Source organism: Pholcus phalangioides, unplaced genomic scaffold, assembly GCF_987345545.1.
Source record: "Pholcus phalangioides strain wild (caught in Gottingen) unplaced genomic scaffold, Ppha-v1.0 ptg000030l_1, whole genome shotgun sequence".
Taxonomy (NCBI): domain Eukaryota; kingdom Metazoa; phylum Arthropoda; class Arachnida; order Araneae; family Pholcidae; genus Pholcus; species Pholcus phalangioides.
In genome coordinates this window covers 7,200,375-7,220,869 of record NW_028301620.1, presented here as the reverse complement: position 1 = coordinate 7,220,869, position 20,495 = coordinate 7,200,375, and the positions used below count along the sequence as shown (strand labels likewise).

Here is a 20,495-nt window from a genome sequence, read left to right as displayed (position 1 = left end):
AACAGTGTGCAAGAATGTTAATGACTAAAATAGTGACTTGTGAGCAAAAGAGTGAATTATAGATACATGTGTACTTGCAGGAGTGGGGGTGGTGGGGAGGTCAAGCGGGGTATAGCACAGGAGACGAATCCGAGTGGAAAGTAGTCAAGAAAATCAGAGTAGAACAAGAGAAGGGCGGCAAGACCATACAATGCTCCTCTGACGGAGGTAATGCACATCCCTGCTTATAAATCTTTCAATTTCAAATACTACTGCTTGAGCTGGTGGCCCGCGGGCTTTGTCGGAAGTTTTAATTTGGCCCGCACACTGTCTATATACGGTTGAAGACTACTATCTTAGAGGTTGAATCAAAAGCAATACGAAAATAAGATCACACCAGAGGAACATTTATTTTCAAAGAAATTTATTAATTTCTTCAATATTTTTTTATTTATTTTCTAAAACGTATAACAAATGAAAATAATTAATGAAAGCTCATATACATACAACAAACAGGCGAAAGGCAGTGTGTGTGTTTTAATAGTAATAATAATAATAATAATAATATCTTGGTTTTTTTTTTGTTTTCAGTGCGACTCGTGTTTGTACATGTGTTAACCCCGTTTTGTACGAAAGTGAAAAAAAAATATCTCCACACAACTGCATTGGACATGGCACACACAAAGTTTTAATTCTCCTCTTTCTCTCTAATGATGACTACGCATGTGACGTCACTCACACTAATCCGCTCCATTTTTTTTGCATGTGTTATTATGGATCGTTTGTTTCGAAGAAAAGGCACTTTGAGCAATGTTGTTGTTGTCGTTGTAATTCATTTTTTTTAGGATGATTCATGGTGATGATGAATGAAAGGGTGATAGAAAAATAAATAAGGATTAATGTGATTCACTAATAACTAAAAAAAAAATGAAAGAGGATTTAAAACTTAATCCCACCCCGAAATTCCTTCCTTAAACCAAGACGTTAAAAAAAAATTGGTTGGCACTTGACGGATCCGACGACACCCCCAATGACAAACTTCCCAATTGATTCTTGGCATTGGCAGTGTAGTAGAAAGTAATACGACTGTTCGATATTTCGTAATGCAAAATAAAACAAGAATATTAAAAAAAAATGACACCGTGATCACGATTTAGAGCACTAACGCCACCTAGTGACGAATATTATAGTCCGTAGATAAATCGATCGACCTTTTCGAAAGAGAGAGAGATCGTTTCTCTGTTTTCTAGTTCTCGCAACCGGGTGTCATGGTGGGCCAGTTACACGTGCTGTTCACTTCGTCGAAGATCAGTCCCTCGGGGCAGTCGAAGTCGTACCTTGTGTACGCCTGCCCGTCACCTTTGAAGTCGACGCACCTATAGAACTTGTTGCAGTCGTCCGGGTGCCTGAAGAAACCTTCCTGGGTACATTCCGGTCCGCTGGAACCTCCTCCTCTTGTCCCACCGGAAGCTGATGGCGTCGCGGACTCTTCACCTCCGTCATCGGAATCCGTGGATTCTTCTCCCGCGCCGTCGTCGTCACCACCAGAAGGTGTGGGTTCCGGGGTTTGGCTTCCTGATGAGTCGGTTTGCTCGCTCGGTTCTTGGGTACTATCTTCTCCAGAATCGGCGGAGTCCGGTTCGCAGGGCTGGCTGAAGTCCCTTTCGTTGCAGTACCTTCCCTGTTCGTCGAATACCCGTCCTTCGGGACACTCGAAATCTTTCCTGTCGAAGCCTCCGTCGTCGGACTTTTGGCATTGGTAGTACTTGGTGCAGTCCTCTGGGTTCCTGAAGAAGCCTTCTTCCGAGCATTCGTCGCTCTTGTCTCCGTCGCCACCGGATTCTCCTTCTGGCGTCGATGATGAGGAGGCATCGGTAGTTTCATCCTCCTTTCCGGGCGATTCGGAACCGGATTTGGAATCGCAGGGCTCTTCGCTCAGATCTTCTTCATTGCAGTACCGGCTTCCCTCGTCGAAGACGCGTCCGTCGGGACATTCGTGGTGCTTCTTGTCATATTCATCGGAATCTTCCTGTTTCGAACATTGGTAGTACGCGCTGCAGTCTTCCGGGTCTCTGAAAAAGCCGTCCTCTTTGCACTCGAATTCACCTCCACCGTTTCCGTTCTTGTCCTTGCCGTTTCCGTTTTTGTCCTTGCCGTTTCCGTTCTTGTCCTCGCCGTTTCCGTTCTTGTCCTTACCGTTTCCGTTCTTGTCCTTGCCGTTTCCGTTATTGTCCTTGCCGTTCCCGTTCTTGTCCTTGCCATTTCCGTTCTTGTCTTCGTCTCCGCCATCTTCGCAGGGTGGACTGAGGTCTTCGGAATTGCAGTAACGTCCTTCTTCGTCGAAAACGTGTTTGTCAGGACACTCGAAGTCCTTGCGAGTCATCTCGTCGGTCTCGTTGTCTTTCTCACACCTGTAGTAACGCTTGCAGTCATCTGGATTGCGGAAGAATCCCTCCTCTTTGCATTCACCAGATGATGACGAGGATTCTGAGCCGCTTTTCGCACCCTCACTGGCACCTGTACCTTCATCAGCTTCCGTACTTGAATCTTCACCACCCTCGGTCGTTGTATTGTCATCCTGATCAGACGAATCCGTCGAGTCTTTGTCCCCACCTCCGCCGCCGCTTTTGGCCTCGCACGGAGGAGTCTGCTCTGGCCAATTACAGACGCTGTTCACTTCATCGAATATCAGACCCTCGGGACAGTCGAAGTCATACCTGGTATAAGCTTGTCCGTCACCTTTGAAGTCGACGCACCTGTAGAACTTGTTGCAATCGTCGGGGTGCCTGAAGAAGCCTTCTTCGGTGCATTCTATTTTGCTACTGTCCCCACTTGCGGGTTTCTTGCTGGATGACGACTGATCACCGGATTCCGTAGAAGAGCCAGCGCTGTCGTCGCCACTCGTCGAAGAGCTGTCACTGTCGTCACCAGTCGTCGAAGAGCTGTCACCATCGGTCGAGGAAGATGATGACGACGAATCCGGTGTCTGGTCGCTCGTCGATTCTGTGGGCTCTGACGTTCCCTCTGATGACTCGGATGCAGACGTAGCTGAATCCTCGCCAGTGGTGGATGACTGATCGGAGGAAGACGATGACGACGAACCATCACACGGAGCGCTCTGGTCCGGCCAGTTGCAGACGCTATTCGACTCGTCGAATACTAATCCTTCGGGGCATTCGAAGTCGTACTTCGTGAATGACTCCCCATCTCCCTTGGAGTCAACGCAGCGATAGAACTTGCTGCAATCGTCGGGATTCCTGAAGAACCCTTCTTCTGTGCATTCACCACCACTGTCGAATTTACTTCCTGAATCATCCGTGGACGAAGACGATTCAGTAGTTCCGGATTCGGCGGCTGTGGTCTTTTCCGTGGTAGTGGATTTGGGTGCTTTTGTTGTCTTTGGGGCTTTAGTCGTTTTTGGCGCTTTCGTCGTTGTCGTTGATGATGAATCCGTGGTCGATTCCGAGCCGTGAGGGTCGAACGGTTTGCAAGGATCATCTGGGTCAGCTCTGTTGCAGAAGCGTCTCTCTTCATCGAACACCTCCCCGTCCTCGCAAGAATAATCAGTCTTCTCTAGACTTCCGTCACCTTTCTCATCCAGGCAGCGATAGTATTTCTTGCAGTCATCGGGATCGCGGAAGAAGCCCTCTTCCGTGCAGGTGCCGCTTTCAGACGACGAAGATTCTGTCGTTGACTTATCGGATGTCGAATCGGTAGTCGACGAGGAGGACGAATCTGATGTCGATGAGGATGAATCGGATGTCGATTCCTTATCTTTCGAGGAGGACGAGGAACTATCGCAAGGAGCACTCTCGTCTGGCCAGTTACAGACGTCGTTTGATTCGTCGAACACGAGCCCCTCCGGGCAATCGAAGTCATAGCGTGTGAAAGTCTCGCCATCACCCTTGAAGTCGACGCAGCGGTAGAACTTACTGCAGTCTTCCGGGTTCCTGTGGAAGCCTTCCTCGGTACATTCTCCATCACCACCACTTGATCCATCACTTCCTGAAGTGCTGCCCCCTTCACTCGTGGATTCAGAAACGGGAGTCGATGATTCGTCGGTTGCGGAAGCTGTGCTGGAATCCGAAGAGCTGGTCGTTCCCTCCGAGGAAGATCCAGAATCACTACCGTCAGGTTCGAAAGGTTTGCATGGATCGTCGGGGTCGGCTCGGTTACAGAACCTCCTCTGTTCATCGAACACTTCACCGTCCTCGCAGGAATAATCTGTTTTCTCTATGTTACCATCCCCTTTCTCGTCTAGACAGCGATAGTATTTCTTGCAGTCCTGTGAGTCCTGGAAGAAACCTTCCTCGGTGCAAGTATCGTCATCGTCGCCACCCGAAGACTCGGTCGTCGAGCCGCTACCGCCGTCGGAGTCGGTGCTCTTCTCGTCACAGGTGTTCTCGTCCGAGGGCCAGTCGCATTTCTCATTCTTCTCATCGAAAATCAGGTCCTCCGGACACTTGAAGTCGTACTTTTCGAACCCTTCGTCGGTGTTGACACAACGGTAGAATTTCGAGCAGTCACTGGAGTCCCTGAAAAATCCTTCCTTCTCGCACTCCTCTCCACCAGATGGAGCGGCGGAAGTGGTCGTTTTCTCGCTAGCAGTGGTTTTACTGCTTTTCTTGGTTGTTGTCGTCGATTTGGTCGTTTTCTCCGTCGCTTTGGAGGACGATTCGGTCGCTTCGGGGGTCGAACTGGTTGTTTGGTCTTTGCCGCCATCACCTCCGGAAGAAGAGGAGTCGCAAGGAGCGCTTTCGTCCGGCCAGTTGCAGACGTCATTTTCTTCGTCAAAAACGAGACCTTCAGGGCAAGTGAAGTCATATTTGGTGAATTCTTTGCCGTCACCTTTGAAATCGACACACCTGTAGAACTTGTTGCAGTCGTCGGGGTTTCTGAAGAATCCTTCCTCGGTGCACTCACCGCTGCTGCTACTGCCTTTACCACCGTCATCTTTGTCTTTATCCTTATCATCAGATTCTTCTTCTTCCTCTCCTCCGGCATCGTTATCTGTAGAATCTGCCGGTGGCGCTTCGGTCGTTGTCGATATCGGGGTCGTTGATTTCGTTGTCTTCTTCTTCTTCTTTGTGGTCGAAGTTTCTTCCGATGTCTTATCTTCAGATGGTTCTTTGGTCGCACCACCATCTTCTCCTTCCTTCTCGGAGGTGCCACCTTCATCACCGCTTCCGGAACTTCCGCCTTCACAAGGTGAGGTTTGATCGGGCCAGTTGCAAACCTCATTCTCTTCGTCGAATACTAGATCTTCTGGACACTTGAAGTCGTAACGAGTGAATTCCTTGCCGTCGCCTTTGAAATCGACGCATCTGAAGAACTTATTACAGTCCTCGGGGTTCCTGAAGAACCCTTCTTTCTTGCATTCGCCACTTCCGGTGCCATCTCCTTTTTCAGAACCCTTGCCATCGGAAGAACCACCAGATTCTTCTTCTTTTTCAGTTTCCTCAGACTCTTCAGATGGTTCTGGAGTACTCTCCTTCTGGTCTTCTTGGTCTTCCTCCTTCTGGTCTTCTTGGTCTTCCTCCTTCTGGTCTTCTTGGTCTCCCTCCTTCTGGTCTTCTTGGTCTCCCTCCTTCTCCTCCTCCTCTTCATCACCCGGAGCTTGATCTTGGCTCTCTTTTTCATCTTCCTCGGCTTCTCCATCTTTGTCTTTATCTTTTCCGTCTGAGGATTTCAGATCACACGGAGCACTTTCATCGGGCCAATTGCAGACGTCATTCGATTCGTCAAAGACTAACCCTTCCGGGCACTTGAAATCGTACTTGACGTAGGAGTCGCCTTCGCTCTTGAAGTTGACGCATCTGTAGAACCGATTGCAATCATTGGGATCCCTGAAGAAACCTTCTTCTGTACATTCTCCATCAGATTTGCTTCCAGATGATTCATTGGATTCCTCTCCCGCTTCATCAGCTGGTGCTTCCTCTTCTTCTTCCTCTTCTTCGGCTGGTTTTGCGGTCGTTTCTTCTTCAGGTTCACTTTCTTCTTCGCCCTCGTCTCCTGCACCAGATTCGCCACCACTACCACCATTATCGGAACCACCATCTCCGCTGGTCTCGCAAGGAGCAACTTTGTCCGGCCAGTTGCAAACGCTGTTCTCCTCGTCGAAAACGAGTCCCTCTGGGCACTTGAAGTCGTAACGAGTGAATTCTTTGCCCTCACCTTTGAAATCGACACATCTGTAAAACTTGTTGCAGTCCTCTGAGTTCCTGAAATAACCTTCTTTTTTACATTCATCGGAACCGCCACCGTCGTCGCCACCTTGCGGCTCTGTGCCCTGCTGATCTGTGGTTCCGCTGTCGTCGTTCAATGGTCTTTTGAGTTTCTGCCTTGACTCTGCACAGTAATACTTGGCACTGCATTGAGATCTGCGCACATCGTACACCGTGTTCTTAGGGCAAGTGTAATTATACCTCCGGAACGATCCGTTGCCCAACTTTATACACCGATAGAATTTACCACACTCGTTCCTGTTGGCGAAGTATCCATTAGCACGACAACCAGTGCCATCCGAATAAGTCCGCTGCTGCTGCTGCTTCTGTCTTTGTGGTCGCTGCGAAGATGTCGGTTGCCGCCTTTGTTGCTGTCGCTGTGGGCGCGGTGTAGTTGATGTCGGACGTCTCTGAGGCCTTTGTCGTTGTGGACGTGGTGTAGATGGTGTCGGACGTCTTTGTGATTGCTGTCTCTGTGGCCTTGAAGTGGATGGAGATGGTCGCTTTGGTGCTTGAAGTGGTTCCGTGGGAGCAATGTCTTTCCGTCTGTCTCCGTAAGATGGTCCTCGTACAGGCTTCGGCCTTTGAGTAGGTGCGCGAACGCGTGATACACTTTGAGCACAGGGAGTCGATTTCTCCGGCCAGTTGCATGTGGTTCCTTCTTCATCGAAGACCAGCGTGTTTGGACAAGAGAAGAAGTGGGTGCTGTAAACTCCTGGTCGGGACTCGACGCAACGATAGAACGCCCGGCAGTTTTGTGGGTGGCGGAAAAATCCTTCCGATGGGCAAGGCATGGGTGCATGCAAGGCCGGTGATCTTTTAGTCCTGGTCCCACAACCGTCTTCTTGATTTCTCTCGACGCAAGCTTTCGTCTTTTCGTCGAAGACCAATCCGCGAGGACATTCGTAAGGGTTCACAGTGAACTGTTTTCCGGGTTGCAACTCGATACATTCGTAGTACTGGCTGCAGTTCGACGGATTACGGTACGAACCGCTTTTATCACAGAGCAGCGCTTCCTCGAATTGCACGTCTTCTTCTTCGAGGGACACCTCTTCGACCGGCGTGCCTATCTCGGGTACGATGACGTCGTATGGAAAGCTCCTCCCACCGAACACCCGATCGGAAAATCCTTGCGCATCTCCTACGAGTATCGGAACACCGAAGTCATTCTGTTGATCTCTTTGCCAGTCTGGGACGAACCTGTACGTGGGCTCTGCTCCATCGACGTCATCGTCGGAGAGGACGTCACACGGAGGCGAGAGCTCCGGCAGGTTGCAGTCGTTGATGTTTTCGTCGAACACGAATCCGGAATCACATCGGCCTTCGAATACCTTGAAACGTTGGTCCGATCCTATTTCCTCGACGCATCGAATGAAGCGGCGACAGTCTTTGGGATGTCGGAAAACCCCTTCCGTTGAACAGAGATCAACCAATTCTGCAAAGAGGAAAAAAAAATTGACATGTATGTCATGCAAGAAAATTTATTATTTAACATTTGGATTCACAGGGTGTCTCAAAATTGACGAGTGCCCATTTGATATACGCATGAACACTTTATTTATTAAACAAAACATCACAAAAACATACAGGACAGAAAAACTAAAAGAAAACCACGAAGAAAAAAGAAAACTACAAGACAAAAAGAAAACCACAAAACAAACATTGTTTGACACAAAGCGATATAAACCTTCTATTGGTCATAAACAGTAACTCACACACACAAATGGGACAATTTCCTTGGCAACTTTGAAAGTATTAAGCCCGGAAATTATTGAATATGTATCAGATACCAATGGAGATGTGATTGACTTTTTCCGGTGGTAGAAATTCCAAGCCACCGCACGGTTAGTTAGTCAGTAAGTACAATCGGTTGCCGAACTTTGTAACTAATTTATCAATCCTGTCTGACTGAAATTTTATTTGACTTCCCAAGCACAATGCAGTAAACGGCACATTTCTATCAACTCCCATTTTTTTTAAATTCATTTTCCAAATGTATCAATCAATTTTCGGGACACCTTATATGTTCTTTATGAAATAGGCCTTGGTTATGATAATCATTTACAGAAAAAAAACCTTCCTATTGTATATTTCGAAGATTACCAGACTTGACGGGAGCTCAACGATCTTTCTCAATGTATACCTCTCAAAAGCTAACTCAAAGTTGCTATAACCGAACTTACTGGCAGACCCATTGGAATGAAATGGGTGCTGGATCGTTTCAGTGTCCTCTCTATGGGGAAACCCTAGCATTTTTGAAATTAAGAGAAAAACTACACGCACACACAATAGTCGTAATCCTTTTTAGAAATTCGCAAAAATCGTAACAAGTTGTCATAATGAGTATGGGTTTCTACAGAAAATTGAGAATGCCTCAAACGTTCTTTAAAACTTTAAAGATTAATTTAAAAGCAACAAATGATGGAAAAAATATCGGTTTGCACGATCAGTGGGAGATAAGATTTTTTTTAGTAAGAAAAGTTCCAAATACTGTATCAATGATAAAGGGCGCTGATGTGCAATATATGAGGCAATAAATCAAAAATGCACGTGTATTCGTGCGATTTATTGATTTGCTCTGAATTTGTATAAATCTACTCCATTTATTGCATGCCAGCGTTATCTATAGTCGGTTTTTTAAATTACTTTTTAATCCACCAAAAAAAAATTCTCATGATTCCATTCGTGTAAACCGCAGGTTTTTATGATCATTTGTTTTTTCAAATTAATTTTTGAAGTTTAAATGCACTTTTTGACACATTTTATAGGTATTATGAATTATGATATTATTTGGTGCTGTAATCTAATAACTGAAAATGATATTTGTTGAGCTTTCATGTGCTGATGAAAGTGTTCTACCCGAATAAGGACAGTCAACTATATAATAATTTTGTGTATTAAAATGACATCACTTGAAAAGAATTGCAGAGCCAGTACCACCTATCGATGGAACTTGCTAAATGAAAGCCGAATTCATGCCATAGGGATTTTGGGGGAAACCGCCTGTGAATTTTTAAGAAGTCTCGGACATTAGCTTATGGAAGAATACCACCCCATTCAGTGAAAAAACTGTATTATTTGCATAGGTTGGAGGGTGGAGGTAGATATTCACCTTCTCCCGTTCGAGGAGCCTGTATCCGCTTTTGCCCACACCGTTAAGGTCAGGCAGCGTACGTCCAGAGGGTTTCGTCAAGGGAGACGTGCTCTTAAATGTATAATTATATTTTAAGAGTACAGTATTATGTGAACATATAATACTTGGTAGTGCTTAAGTGAATAACGTTCTTATGATTACCAACCTGTTTTTTGGCTACTTTGTACATCTTTGGTCGTTAATATGGCTACTAGCAGCGCTAGCCACGTCCACGTCTTGTAGACCGCAGACATTTCCTGTCTAAGGGGTTTATTTCCCCCACCTCTGGCCCTTTTTGGCAGGTCTATCTTCCTAGTGGTTTAGAGTCCTTTGTGTTCTCTCTTGTGTTTTCGGGGGTCCCTGTTATTTCTTCAAGATCTTTCTTTATGGACCTAGAAATAGAAAAATTAATTTCTTCGATACGTTTTCACATACAAATAACGTACAAACTACACATAACAATAAAAAACATATACAGTGATCTATCTAAAACAGGGGTGCGCAACCTCCGGCCCGTGGAACAAATGCATCCCGCCAAGGGATTCCATCCGGCTCCGCAAAACACGATAAATACCTTGGCTGACCATACTTCCTTCATGAAAATACGGGAAATTGAGATGCGCACGGATATCGCCAATTATCACGAGAAAAAATTGTCAAATTCTAGTGAAGTTGTCAATTGCAGCTAAAAAATTATCAAATGCAAGTCAATGTGATATCTTTTGCTAAAATTGCTGAAAAATCGCCAATGTCGAGAAATAAAGAACAACTGTAAGTGACAATATATTGTATAAATGTAATTCACCAAAAAAACTTTTATGTTTGGCACGCATATGAGATGAATATACAGGGCGTCCATAGTTAAAAGACCCTATTTTAAAGTAGCTACAGGCGAAACCAGGAGGGGCAACGCCCCCCCCCCCCTCCCTAACTGACGGGCCTGCAGAAAAGTGTGAAATTTTGTGGAGGACTTCATGAAGTGATGGGAATTTGTTTCAGTGGGGGAATTAGTTCCACATGTCGCCACCAGAGGGCGTAACAAATATGACGCATCGATCAATTTGAAGATCATTTAACGTTTCGGTTAGTTACTTTATATTATTTCATCACTCCATATCATCATGAAGAACTTGGTTATCGTTTCGATTTTATTCACGATTTTTCGTGCATTCGATGCGGATGAAAAACCTAGGCTTTTTAATGATTTTGATCCAGGTACTTATCATAATACTTGACATCAGTGGTTTCTTTTCCATTTGATTTTCTCCCGTGGGCCCCTCCTAAAATATCCCAGGACACCAGGGGGGGGGGGCATATGGTCCCAGGTTGAGAAAAACTGATCTAGTCAACTAAATAAAATTAGTTTTTTCAAGACTGCAGTACCATCTGTTGCAAAACATTGTAATTAATTCTGAAATTCTATCTGACTGGAAATTTTTTGTTTCCTCAACCCGCAATGGAGTAAACGGTGCATTTTTCTATCCCTTCGGGTTCTTTTATTCATTTTTGAAACGGCCCGTCAATTTTGGAACACCTTGCAATATGCCTAAGTACAGTCGCAACCTGTGATCGCGCAGGAATAGTACCTAATGATTGGGTCACGTGGGAAAGATCAGAGGTTACTCATTGAGCACGACACCTCATTCCAGCGTTGAGCAATATCTCACTCCATGCAAAAATTCGCGCGAATTTTAGCCGACTAGTGAATACTCAATCACGTTGACATTAACTACAGGCTGTAACTGAGAATGAACATGTTACCTATGCCGTGGTCCAATATAGGCATTTCACTCATGAATATGTACAATGCATTTAAAGGACCCTGGATCTTATATACAGAAAGAAATTCCTCTCTACCTTGTGTATAAAGATTTCGTATGGGAAAAAATATAGGAATTATATTACGTTTAATATCGGAGGCACGTGAGTATATTTTCGTACCCGGGGGCGATTTCTTGGAAATCGAATGGGGGGTAGAAAGAGTTATCGTCCATCTATCGTTAACGTGTGAGGAGGATAACGAACCGGCCGAACGTGCTCGGACAGCTTAACATGATCTGTGGTCACCCAAAAAACCGGCGCCGGGTGCTGGTAATTGATAGGAGGCCGGCGCAGATGAAAAATTGCCTATCGAGCCACATTCCTGCCGGCGGAAAATCCTTCAATCATAATGACTGCTGCGAATTATGACCCCGAGCTAAGTGGAAATGGAAAAACATGACCATTATGTTGCTACTGTAAAAATAAAATACGAGTCTGCAAATGTGTATACATTGAAGGCACTAATGGATGTCTGAAGGGTGAGTTAGACGCGATATTTTCGAGGGCGATCTTGTATTTCGGGCTTCGTGCTAATACAAATACAACTAACAAAGGCCACAACAGGCAAAATGCGAAAAATCAAATCGGGCTTAGTCCTGTGCGTGCTCTACCTTTGAGTTTAGTGTCGGAGATTTCAGTTTATGAGTTAATTTTAGAAGCTCTTGAACACCTACAGCACCCCTGGCTCCGACGACGCCCCTGCTTACAGACGTGGCTCACTCAACAGTAGCTAGATTACCAATCTTTCTTCACACTGTGAAATCAAAACCACCAACAAAATATCAAAGATTGGACCAGCCTGGGCAAGTGTGTTGCCCATCTCATGCCACTGGTGCTTTATTTGCAGCACGGGGGAAGCAAACATTGGAAGTAAATATTCTCGAATGTCTGTTAGACCTTGTTGGATATGAGTGCGGCCCTATCTTTTTTTTCAATGATTTATAGAGCTCCGACGATGCTTTTGGAGTTTTTGCGCTCCAAGAGATAGATTCACGGCTTTTTAAACGACTTTTACAACCTAGTAATGTCTTTTGTAGCAATACATGCTTAAAAGAATGCGTAAAAAACACAGCCATTACATATATTACATTCCCAATTTATCGGTTATTATTCCCAATCTTCCATCACAGCCGCATTTAAGGTCTTGCTTATATGTGAATGCGGTGTTCAATCTCATTCAGGAAAATAACTACCATTATTATCCAATTACATGTCCATTCGGTAGCTTCGGGTAATGGCATTATGTGCCCGGTAATAACTCGCTTAAGAGCTTGAATTAGAAATTTTGATAGGCGATCATTTACGTATTATTGCATCGAAATTAATGGCTATAAGAGAAAAATGTAATCGATCTTCTAAGATTAAGACATTTTATATCAGTTCTTATAATGTTTTATATCAACTTGAGCGTGTAAGAAATGAAAATTAATCGTTTGGTATAGCAGATGAAAAACATCATTCATGATCACATAAATATAATGATGGTAATAATTTACTTCAATAAGAAATTCTTTAAAAGCCATTATTATTTGTCATTGCTGGCCAGAGATTTTTTTTTTTACGTTATCGGGACTGTTGGGAAAGAGAACGTCATTTTAAATATAGCGAAACCTCGCTACAACGATAAATTCTTCAATAATATTTTTCCTAATCGCATTTGGAATTGCCTATAGCAATATTTCTCAAAGTGTTATTAATTTAAATTGTTCATTAAATGTTAATCTTAGTTGTTTCTGGAAATATATATTTTTTACTATTCTAGAAATATCTTTCACAGTGGTTATGAATTTTCATGAATAGCGAGAGAGAGGGAGAGATATAATTCCTTCTAAATTATTTCTTTCAATAATTATGGAGTTATTTCTTTCTAATTCTGAAATTGTTTCTCTTAAATTCTCTGAAATTGTTTCTCTTACATTCTAAAATGTTTTGTAAAAGTAATTTTGAAATAACTACTTTCGCGATTCTGGAACTCTAATACATTTTTCCATTGAGGTTTTTTTCCATCATTTCTATAAATTTTATGCAGGGTCACCCTTACCAGAAGCGTCTTGATAATTTCGAGGGGCCCCCCCCCAGCCTACAGGAATGGGAGGGAGAAATCTAAAATTCAGGAGATGAAAATCAGGAAAATTCAGACTAAATGCAATAAACAATTACTGAACTGATGAAAATGCAGAATAAATGCATGAAATGATTCCAGATATTGGTGAAAATTGTTGGAGCTACCGCACCTGTCACACGCCCCTAAGGGTGGCTCTGATTTTATGTAAGTCATTTCGTTGGTGTGTGTGTGTGTGTGTGTGGGACACTTTAAAAAAAACTCCACGGGCTACACATTGAAACCCCTTGGACCACATGAAAACAGTAGGGTCTTTTATTTCTTCAATATAAATAGAAGTAAAAAACTTTCGCAAACTTTCCATTCAGACCAAAACGCCATGCCCATCTGGCAAAAGACCTCTCGTCGACAACCATTACAGGAACACATTAAACTTTCCTTTGAATAAGACTTCTTCAGACTGGGAGGAGGACCAACAACAACAACAAAAAGTAAAATACACACACAATACAACTAACACGCCATTTTTTACTTAACTTTCTTCTCCTCTTACATCATAATCACGTAGAAAATGCCCTAGAGGAGAAAAGAAAAATACCGCGATTTATTTTTTCAATGTTCGGATGAGTGGACTCGACACCGAACCGGGCCCCAGTAAGTCAGTAAGTACCTATTTTTTTTAGGTAGGTAGGCAGGCCGGCCTACAGCTAAAAAAATGTCGGTAAATTGTTCAAACGGCCTTGAGGTCCGAAAAAAAGACAGTGATGATAAATCTCAAAAAGCATCCTTAAGAAGATCTCTCATCCATGTTGAAAAAAATGATAATTTCTCGTCATAGTATAAAGTCTTAAATCGTATAGACGGTTATCTTACTGGATTCCGGGTCGGAACCCCCCTGGCCTGCTGATTTGTAGTCGTCCGTAATTACAGGGGACCATTTACTAGAAAAGCAGAAAAGCCTTCATTCAAAAACTTGGTGATTTCCTTCACGTAACTTCCATATTATCCATGACCAAAATATATATATATATATATATATATATACATTTTTTTTTTTTTTTTGAACAAATAAACTAGACCAGGGGTTCTTAACCTTCTTCAGTCGTGACCGAAAATCAGCAACAAGATCAGCTTCGTGACCTATGGGGCTGTTTGTTCTTCGAAACTAGTGAGAAAAATAAAGTGGCGAAATAAGTGCATTTATAACAGGACGGTTAGTGGATTCGTACGACCCTTCTCGGAAGCCCCTGCGAATAAAGTCTGGGCCGGGATCCATAGATTAAGAACCCTTGGCTGTAACTGCATTTGAACTATCCATCTCGGAAGTCCCTGTGAATCAAGTCTGGTTCATGACGATAGGCCAAGTGTTTCCAACATAAAGTTTTGTGCGGAACACTAGATAGTTATAAGGCTGTTGCGCACAGCCTATAATGATAATGAGGCTGTTCTACAAACTCAAACAAATATTTGAATATTTATCAAAAAATAATAATAGTGATAATGTCCCTACTGTCGTCTCACAAAAGGGTGAAATGAAAGATGGCTTAGGCACCACTTCCAATAAAACATATTTATGGTCATAAATCATTGTACCAGATCTTATCGTGGAAGCCCTATACAACGAGGTCCCCGCGCGGCCCTCACAAAGGAAGGGGTCTGGTCTGACAGGGCTCTCAATAGGCCCAAGATGATTCCTCTCTCATCATCTTTTGTTTTTACTATTACAGATGCATAACATTTGGGCCCGTTAACAGCCTGAACTAGGGGCCTGCCAAAGATCACAACCCAGGGTCCCTACTACAGGATATGGAAGCCAGGGGTCCTGTTCAGTACCCGGACGGGACTCGTGTTTAGATGGCCCATGGTGTCCTGTAAAGTACACGTGAATTCTGCAATCCAAGAATCCTCACTTCTAGTGGATAAAAAATTCGCAAAAACCGAATCAAGATTTTTGATTATAACCACACCACACAGAAGAAAACCTCCCGTACAAGAACTTTGACGTATTCTTTAGCAGAAATAATCTTGATGCTAATCATTGCGAATAATAGGATGTTCACCCGAGTTGTCGGTGAATATCCTCTGAGTGCGAAATCAAGCATACATCGCCAATGGTTTATGTGAGCACCATGACCCCCCCCCCCTCGATGGTTTAAATAACACTATAAAATCATTATAGAGGAGGAAAAAACACCAAATATCTCAGTTCAGGGAGCCTGGCTCTAGTTTGTGGTAGACATGGGTGAGCAGATGCTCGCGGGGAGAGGAAAGACTTTATTCCTGAATTAAATATGCCCTCTAAGTCCCCAGATAGTAGGTGCGTTATTTTTAGTTTCACCTGCACAGACCTGTTGTTTATCAGCGCACAGAATTTTTATGTCTCGATATAGCGAAATAAAAGGCTGCCTTATACGATATATGAAATTTTTCTCTGCTCAGAGCAAAAAAAACTCTGTGTACAGGGAATATTCTCGATCACTTTCAGACTCTAAATGTCCATACTTTGCAAATTCATGACCTTTAAACGGGTGAAAACAAAACTTTATCAGTAAAAATGTGCCTTCTGGCAAATATTGAAAATAAGTGTGTGTCCTACACAATACATAATACTGTATACGTATATATTTATCATATTTCATGTAAAAAATCTTTGAACTGGAACTACTACCTATCAAACAAAATATACAACTGTTGTGATTCTTCAAATTGAGATGGCCGGATTTTCATAAATGCACTGCATGAAAAAAGTCAATACAGTATGATATTAATGTGTAATTTATTAGTAATAATATTAATTAAATTATAAAATTTGCTCCAAAATTTTAGCTGTTGATGTTTATGCATGATAAATTTATATTAGTACAAAAGTCTCTTGCGTTTTACTAATATTAATTTACTACACACAAACATCAACTGTTAAATTTTTTGAACAAATTTGATAATTGAATAAATATTACTGTTTAAAAAATATTTATCAAGATTATGGTTGCACTGATTTTTTTCTATGCAACGCATTAATCGAAAACCGGTTCAATCGAAGAATCGTAACAGTTGTATTTTTTATTTGATAGGTGACAGCAGTAGCTCTAGTTCAGTGATGTTTTCTTACCTATAATATATTCAGGATGATTACTCAATTTCCCCCCCCCCCCATCCTTGCCGCATTTCACTGGCAAACCTTTTATTCTGGAGGCACACTTCCAATTAGAAAAAGTGTCCAAATAGCGTGTAGAACTCAGATACGTCATTCATGTTGCAGGGGTTGTATAGTTATCAAAATAAAAAAAAAATTAACTTTTTACGCAAGCGCCCTGTCCTCAAAAAAACAATTAGAAACTTGTCCTGTCTCTCCTGAGGCCAAGGAAAAAAATCTACGTTTCTAAGCGCAATATTCGCAGAGATATTTGAATTCAAAGATCGAGGGAAAGTTGGGAAAAAAACAGCATAAACTAACGGACGACGCTTCTTTTCCCTGATTTATGCTGTTCTTTCGATCTGCTGATTTTTTAAGAGTCACTATCTCGTTAAAACTCAAAAATCCACCAGTTGGAGACCCATACCATAGACTGAAGTATGTTACTTAGGCTATATGGTTACAATGGTCATAATTAAGTCTATGGTCAGAATGGTCATAATTTAGTCTATGGTAACACACATAATGGTCATAATTTAGTCTATGGTGACACACATAATGGTCGTAATTTAGTCTATGGTCTAAGATTATTATTCTAACTCTATGGTCTATGATTATTATTATAACTCTATGGTCGTGGCTCATAGCTCAACAATCTCTGACTGTAAGCGGATTTTTACAACCCATCCTGGAAGCCCCTGCAAATAAAGTCTGGGTTGGGACCCATAGCTGAAGTATTTCTGGCTGTAAGTGGATGGATTTGTACTACCCACCTAGGAAAACCCTGCAAATAAAGTCTATATCAAGACCCATAGCTCAAGAACCCTAGGCTGTAAGTGGATTTGAGCCCACCGTTTCGAAAGCTCCTGGGACCCAGTTTAGGGTCGCGACCCACGTTTTAAGAACGCCTGACCTAGACATCAATGACAAAAATGCATATATCACTGATCCAGAAAATTATATTTCACCGTTTTCAATAACCATTAGGAATGCGGCTTGCTTCTTTTTTAGAGCGAGTTGGTTCCACAACGCCAGGTTCGTCGACACCATCAACGCCCCACGGCGGGAATCCCGTGAAGTTTGTTTTGGTGGGTTTTTTTTCCGCTGAAGCTCATTTACTTTTTTGACGCGTAACAGCTTCCATTAACATTGAAAAAAATTGCTACCACAGAACCAGCTGCGAGTTTATTTTAAATCTCGCCTCCCATGGTAGTGGTTGCGGTGGGTCAAAAGCTCTTCTCGAGGCCCTTGGAAAGTAATTTCTCATTATTTCCACTCTTCTACCACGGAACCATACTTCAATTTAACTATGTATGTATATTACACACACACACACGAAGAGGATCGGCCACGCCTCGTGATGTCTCAGATCTGGCTCCTTTTTCAATTTGCGCAATGAATGATGGGCCGCATGTCTGTGGTTTGGATATGGTTGTCGGAATTTTTGATTCGCAAATCACGTTGATCCGGGAATCATCTCTCACACTTTGTGTTCCTGATTATTACTATAACACTCCTCAACAAAAAAAATCACATTCTTAAGGAAATTTTAATGGTTTTATAGGGTATATTGGGACTGTTGATTATAAATATGGCGTTGGTTTTGACGAATTGGTTCAAGTTTTTGGCATAAAATGAAAATTAAATTTCATTGGTAATACCATGAACGACATATAAATTACATTGAAACTGTGCGTTATAAATACAGTCGAATCCCGTTATAACGAACTCCTAGAGACTGGAGAAATCAATTCGTTACGACGAAATTTCGTTAAAAAAGGAACTCTAGGTTTTCGCATTGTTCCTATGTAAACTTACCTGGGGGTATTGGAAAAGTGTTCGTTTTTTAAGACGGGATTCGACTGTAAATACAGTAAATCATAGGCAAAGATATTTCAGTGATTCTGCGGTCATTTTTGGGAGCTGATTCCGAATCTCGCATTGGTTTTGTCAGATTAGCTCTAGTTTTCGAGATAAAATGGAAGTTAAATTTCAATGGTGATATATATGAGCAGAATAGAAACCTAGAAATCACATTGCTGAGAGCATGCATTATCTCACACAAAAACTAGCTCCTAATTCGTCAAAACCTTTTTGTCGATCCTATACTCCGCGAGATCAAGAGACCTTAAGGCAAAGAGGGCAAGGGGGATGGACAGAAATTCTATGAAAGCGGGCAGGAGGGCAAAAGCCGTGTCTACGAAGGGCAGGAGGGCAGTTTCCAAAAAAAAGCAGTAATAGGAGGAGTAAACGATACTCGTTATAACGATAAATCCATCCACAATGATATTATTTCGAATGTTGTTTGGAAATTGCTATCGTCTAATGTTCAACTTCCGACTGTTAATATAACGATAAGCTCTACAACGATAATTTTTTTCCAAGTCCCCAGAGTATCGATATATCGAGATTCAACTGTATATATAAGTAATATATCGGGCTAAAAGTGGCCACAAAATGTTCCGGCACAAGGGCTCCAAGCTGGTTAGGACGGCCCTGTTCGCCTATCTTATCAAATTCTATTGAAATTGCATTTTTTAAATATCAAAAGACCGCAATATGACATAGAAAGAATGCAGCCATCTGTAACAAGCGCCATTAAGATGCGAAACTAGAGACTATACCATATATGCTCAACCTATGACCCGTGAGTCAAATGTGACTCTTGGAGTCATCTGATGGGGCCCGCGATCTCAATTTTGGCGCATTCCCAGATCATTTAAGAGGAACTCATAGTACATTTACAGATTACTTGAGAGGCCCGTGACACATTTACAGATCACCTAAGTGGCCACAGCACATTTACAGATTAACTTAGGGACCCGCGACACATTTACAGATCACTCGAGTGGCTGCGACACAGTCCCAAATCGCCTGAACGGCCCACGGCATATTTACAGAACACTTGGGTGACCTGCGTCACAGTTTGCGGGCATTTGAGTGGCCAGGCGAGCAGGTCCACATCACTGAAGTTACACGCGGCACAGTTCCCTATCACTCAAGCGACCCGCGGTGCAGATCACCTAAGTCATATTTCCAAATTAATTAAGGGATCTGCGGCACATTTATAGATCATTTAAGTGACCCGCAGTCATAGGCGGAGATTGACTTGGAAATCTGGGGGGGGGGGGGAAAGGTCATTATTGCTGGGGGGGCACGATGATGATGATGTCAGCTCATATATACATTAGATCAGTCGACTCCGACTGTGACGCTGGGGGGGGGGGGCAATGCCCCCCACGCCCCCCCCCGTATCTCCGCCCATGCCCGCAGTGCTGTTTCAGATCACTTTAGTGGTCCGTGACACGTTTTAAAACCAGTGAAGTGGCCCCGTACTCTCCTAAATGAAGATCACCCTTGCTATTCTTGATTCCGACCAAAGTGAGATTTTCGTCTCGTTAAAACGTCAAAGAAAAAGCATTTATATTCTCAACCGACCAATATCTGGCGCCTCATTTGGCCAGCCCATAACCCCCCAAAAATTGCTCCAGACACAAGCTCGTCTTCATTCCTCGCAAAAACGCCAAACAAAAGCGAATTCTCGGAATCGAAATTGATATTCGGCGTCGGATAGACTCTTTTTATTGCCTGAACCTAACGCCAGCGTCGAGAAACACCGTCATTATCATCATCACCATCACCACCGCTTCACGGCAAACAACTTTGCGACAACTACTACGTTGTTAGGCCTAGTAACTAGTATGAAAGTAAATTGGGTCAGACCAGGGAAGAAAGAGCAAAAGAGAACGCGAGAAAAATGAAACAAAAGGTAAAAAAAAAAACAGGCCAGACACCGAAAAGTAGGACAAATCCACCAGAAACTACATGGTCAGAGACGTGAAAAGACGTCCATTTTACTATCGACCAAAACATTCGAATGTGATTCATCCCGAAATATCGGCGTCTACGGATACACAGAATTACAGGATTCTGGAAATTAGATCTGGAATTACAGACCAGAAAATGACCGTCCGGTGAGTAGAAACAAATTTTTCTACATTCAATTTTAACCAATGTCAAAGTGTAGATACTTGTTGGCATGACGTAAAGTCCATGAATTATCTGTTCAAAAAAGGTGTTCGTCAAAATTATGTTGGATGTATTTGGGAAGGAGGCGATGGAGCTTCCCCCAATAGCCTATGA

At 42.9% G+C, this 20,495-nt stretch overlaps 1 protein-coding gene across 1 annotated transcript in view; it reads right to left on the bottom strand.

Moving 5' to 3' along the window:
• Positions 1–386: 386 nt before the first annotated feature.
• The window catches only part of LOC149067517 (uncharacterized), a 34,379-nt gene continuing 14,270 nt past the window's right edge, over positions 387–20,495 (bottom strand). Inside the window, exons 2-3 of the mRNA XM_089252584.1 lie at positions 9,503–9,728; positions 387–7,638 (exon numbers count right to left, since the gene is read on the bottom strand). Coding sequence (XP_089108710.1) covers positions 1,226–7,638; positions 9,503–9,590 — 6,501 coding nt within the window. The 5' untranslated portion in view covers positions 9,591–9,728 and the 3' untranslated portion in view covers positions 387–1,225. The remainder of the gene's footprint in view (positions 7,639–9,502; positions 9,729–20,495) is intronic.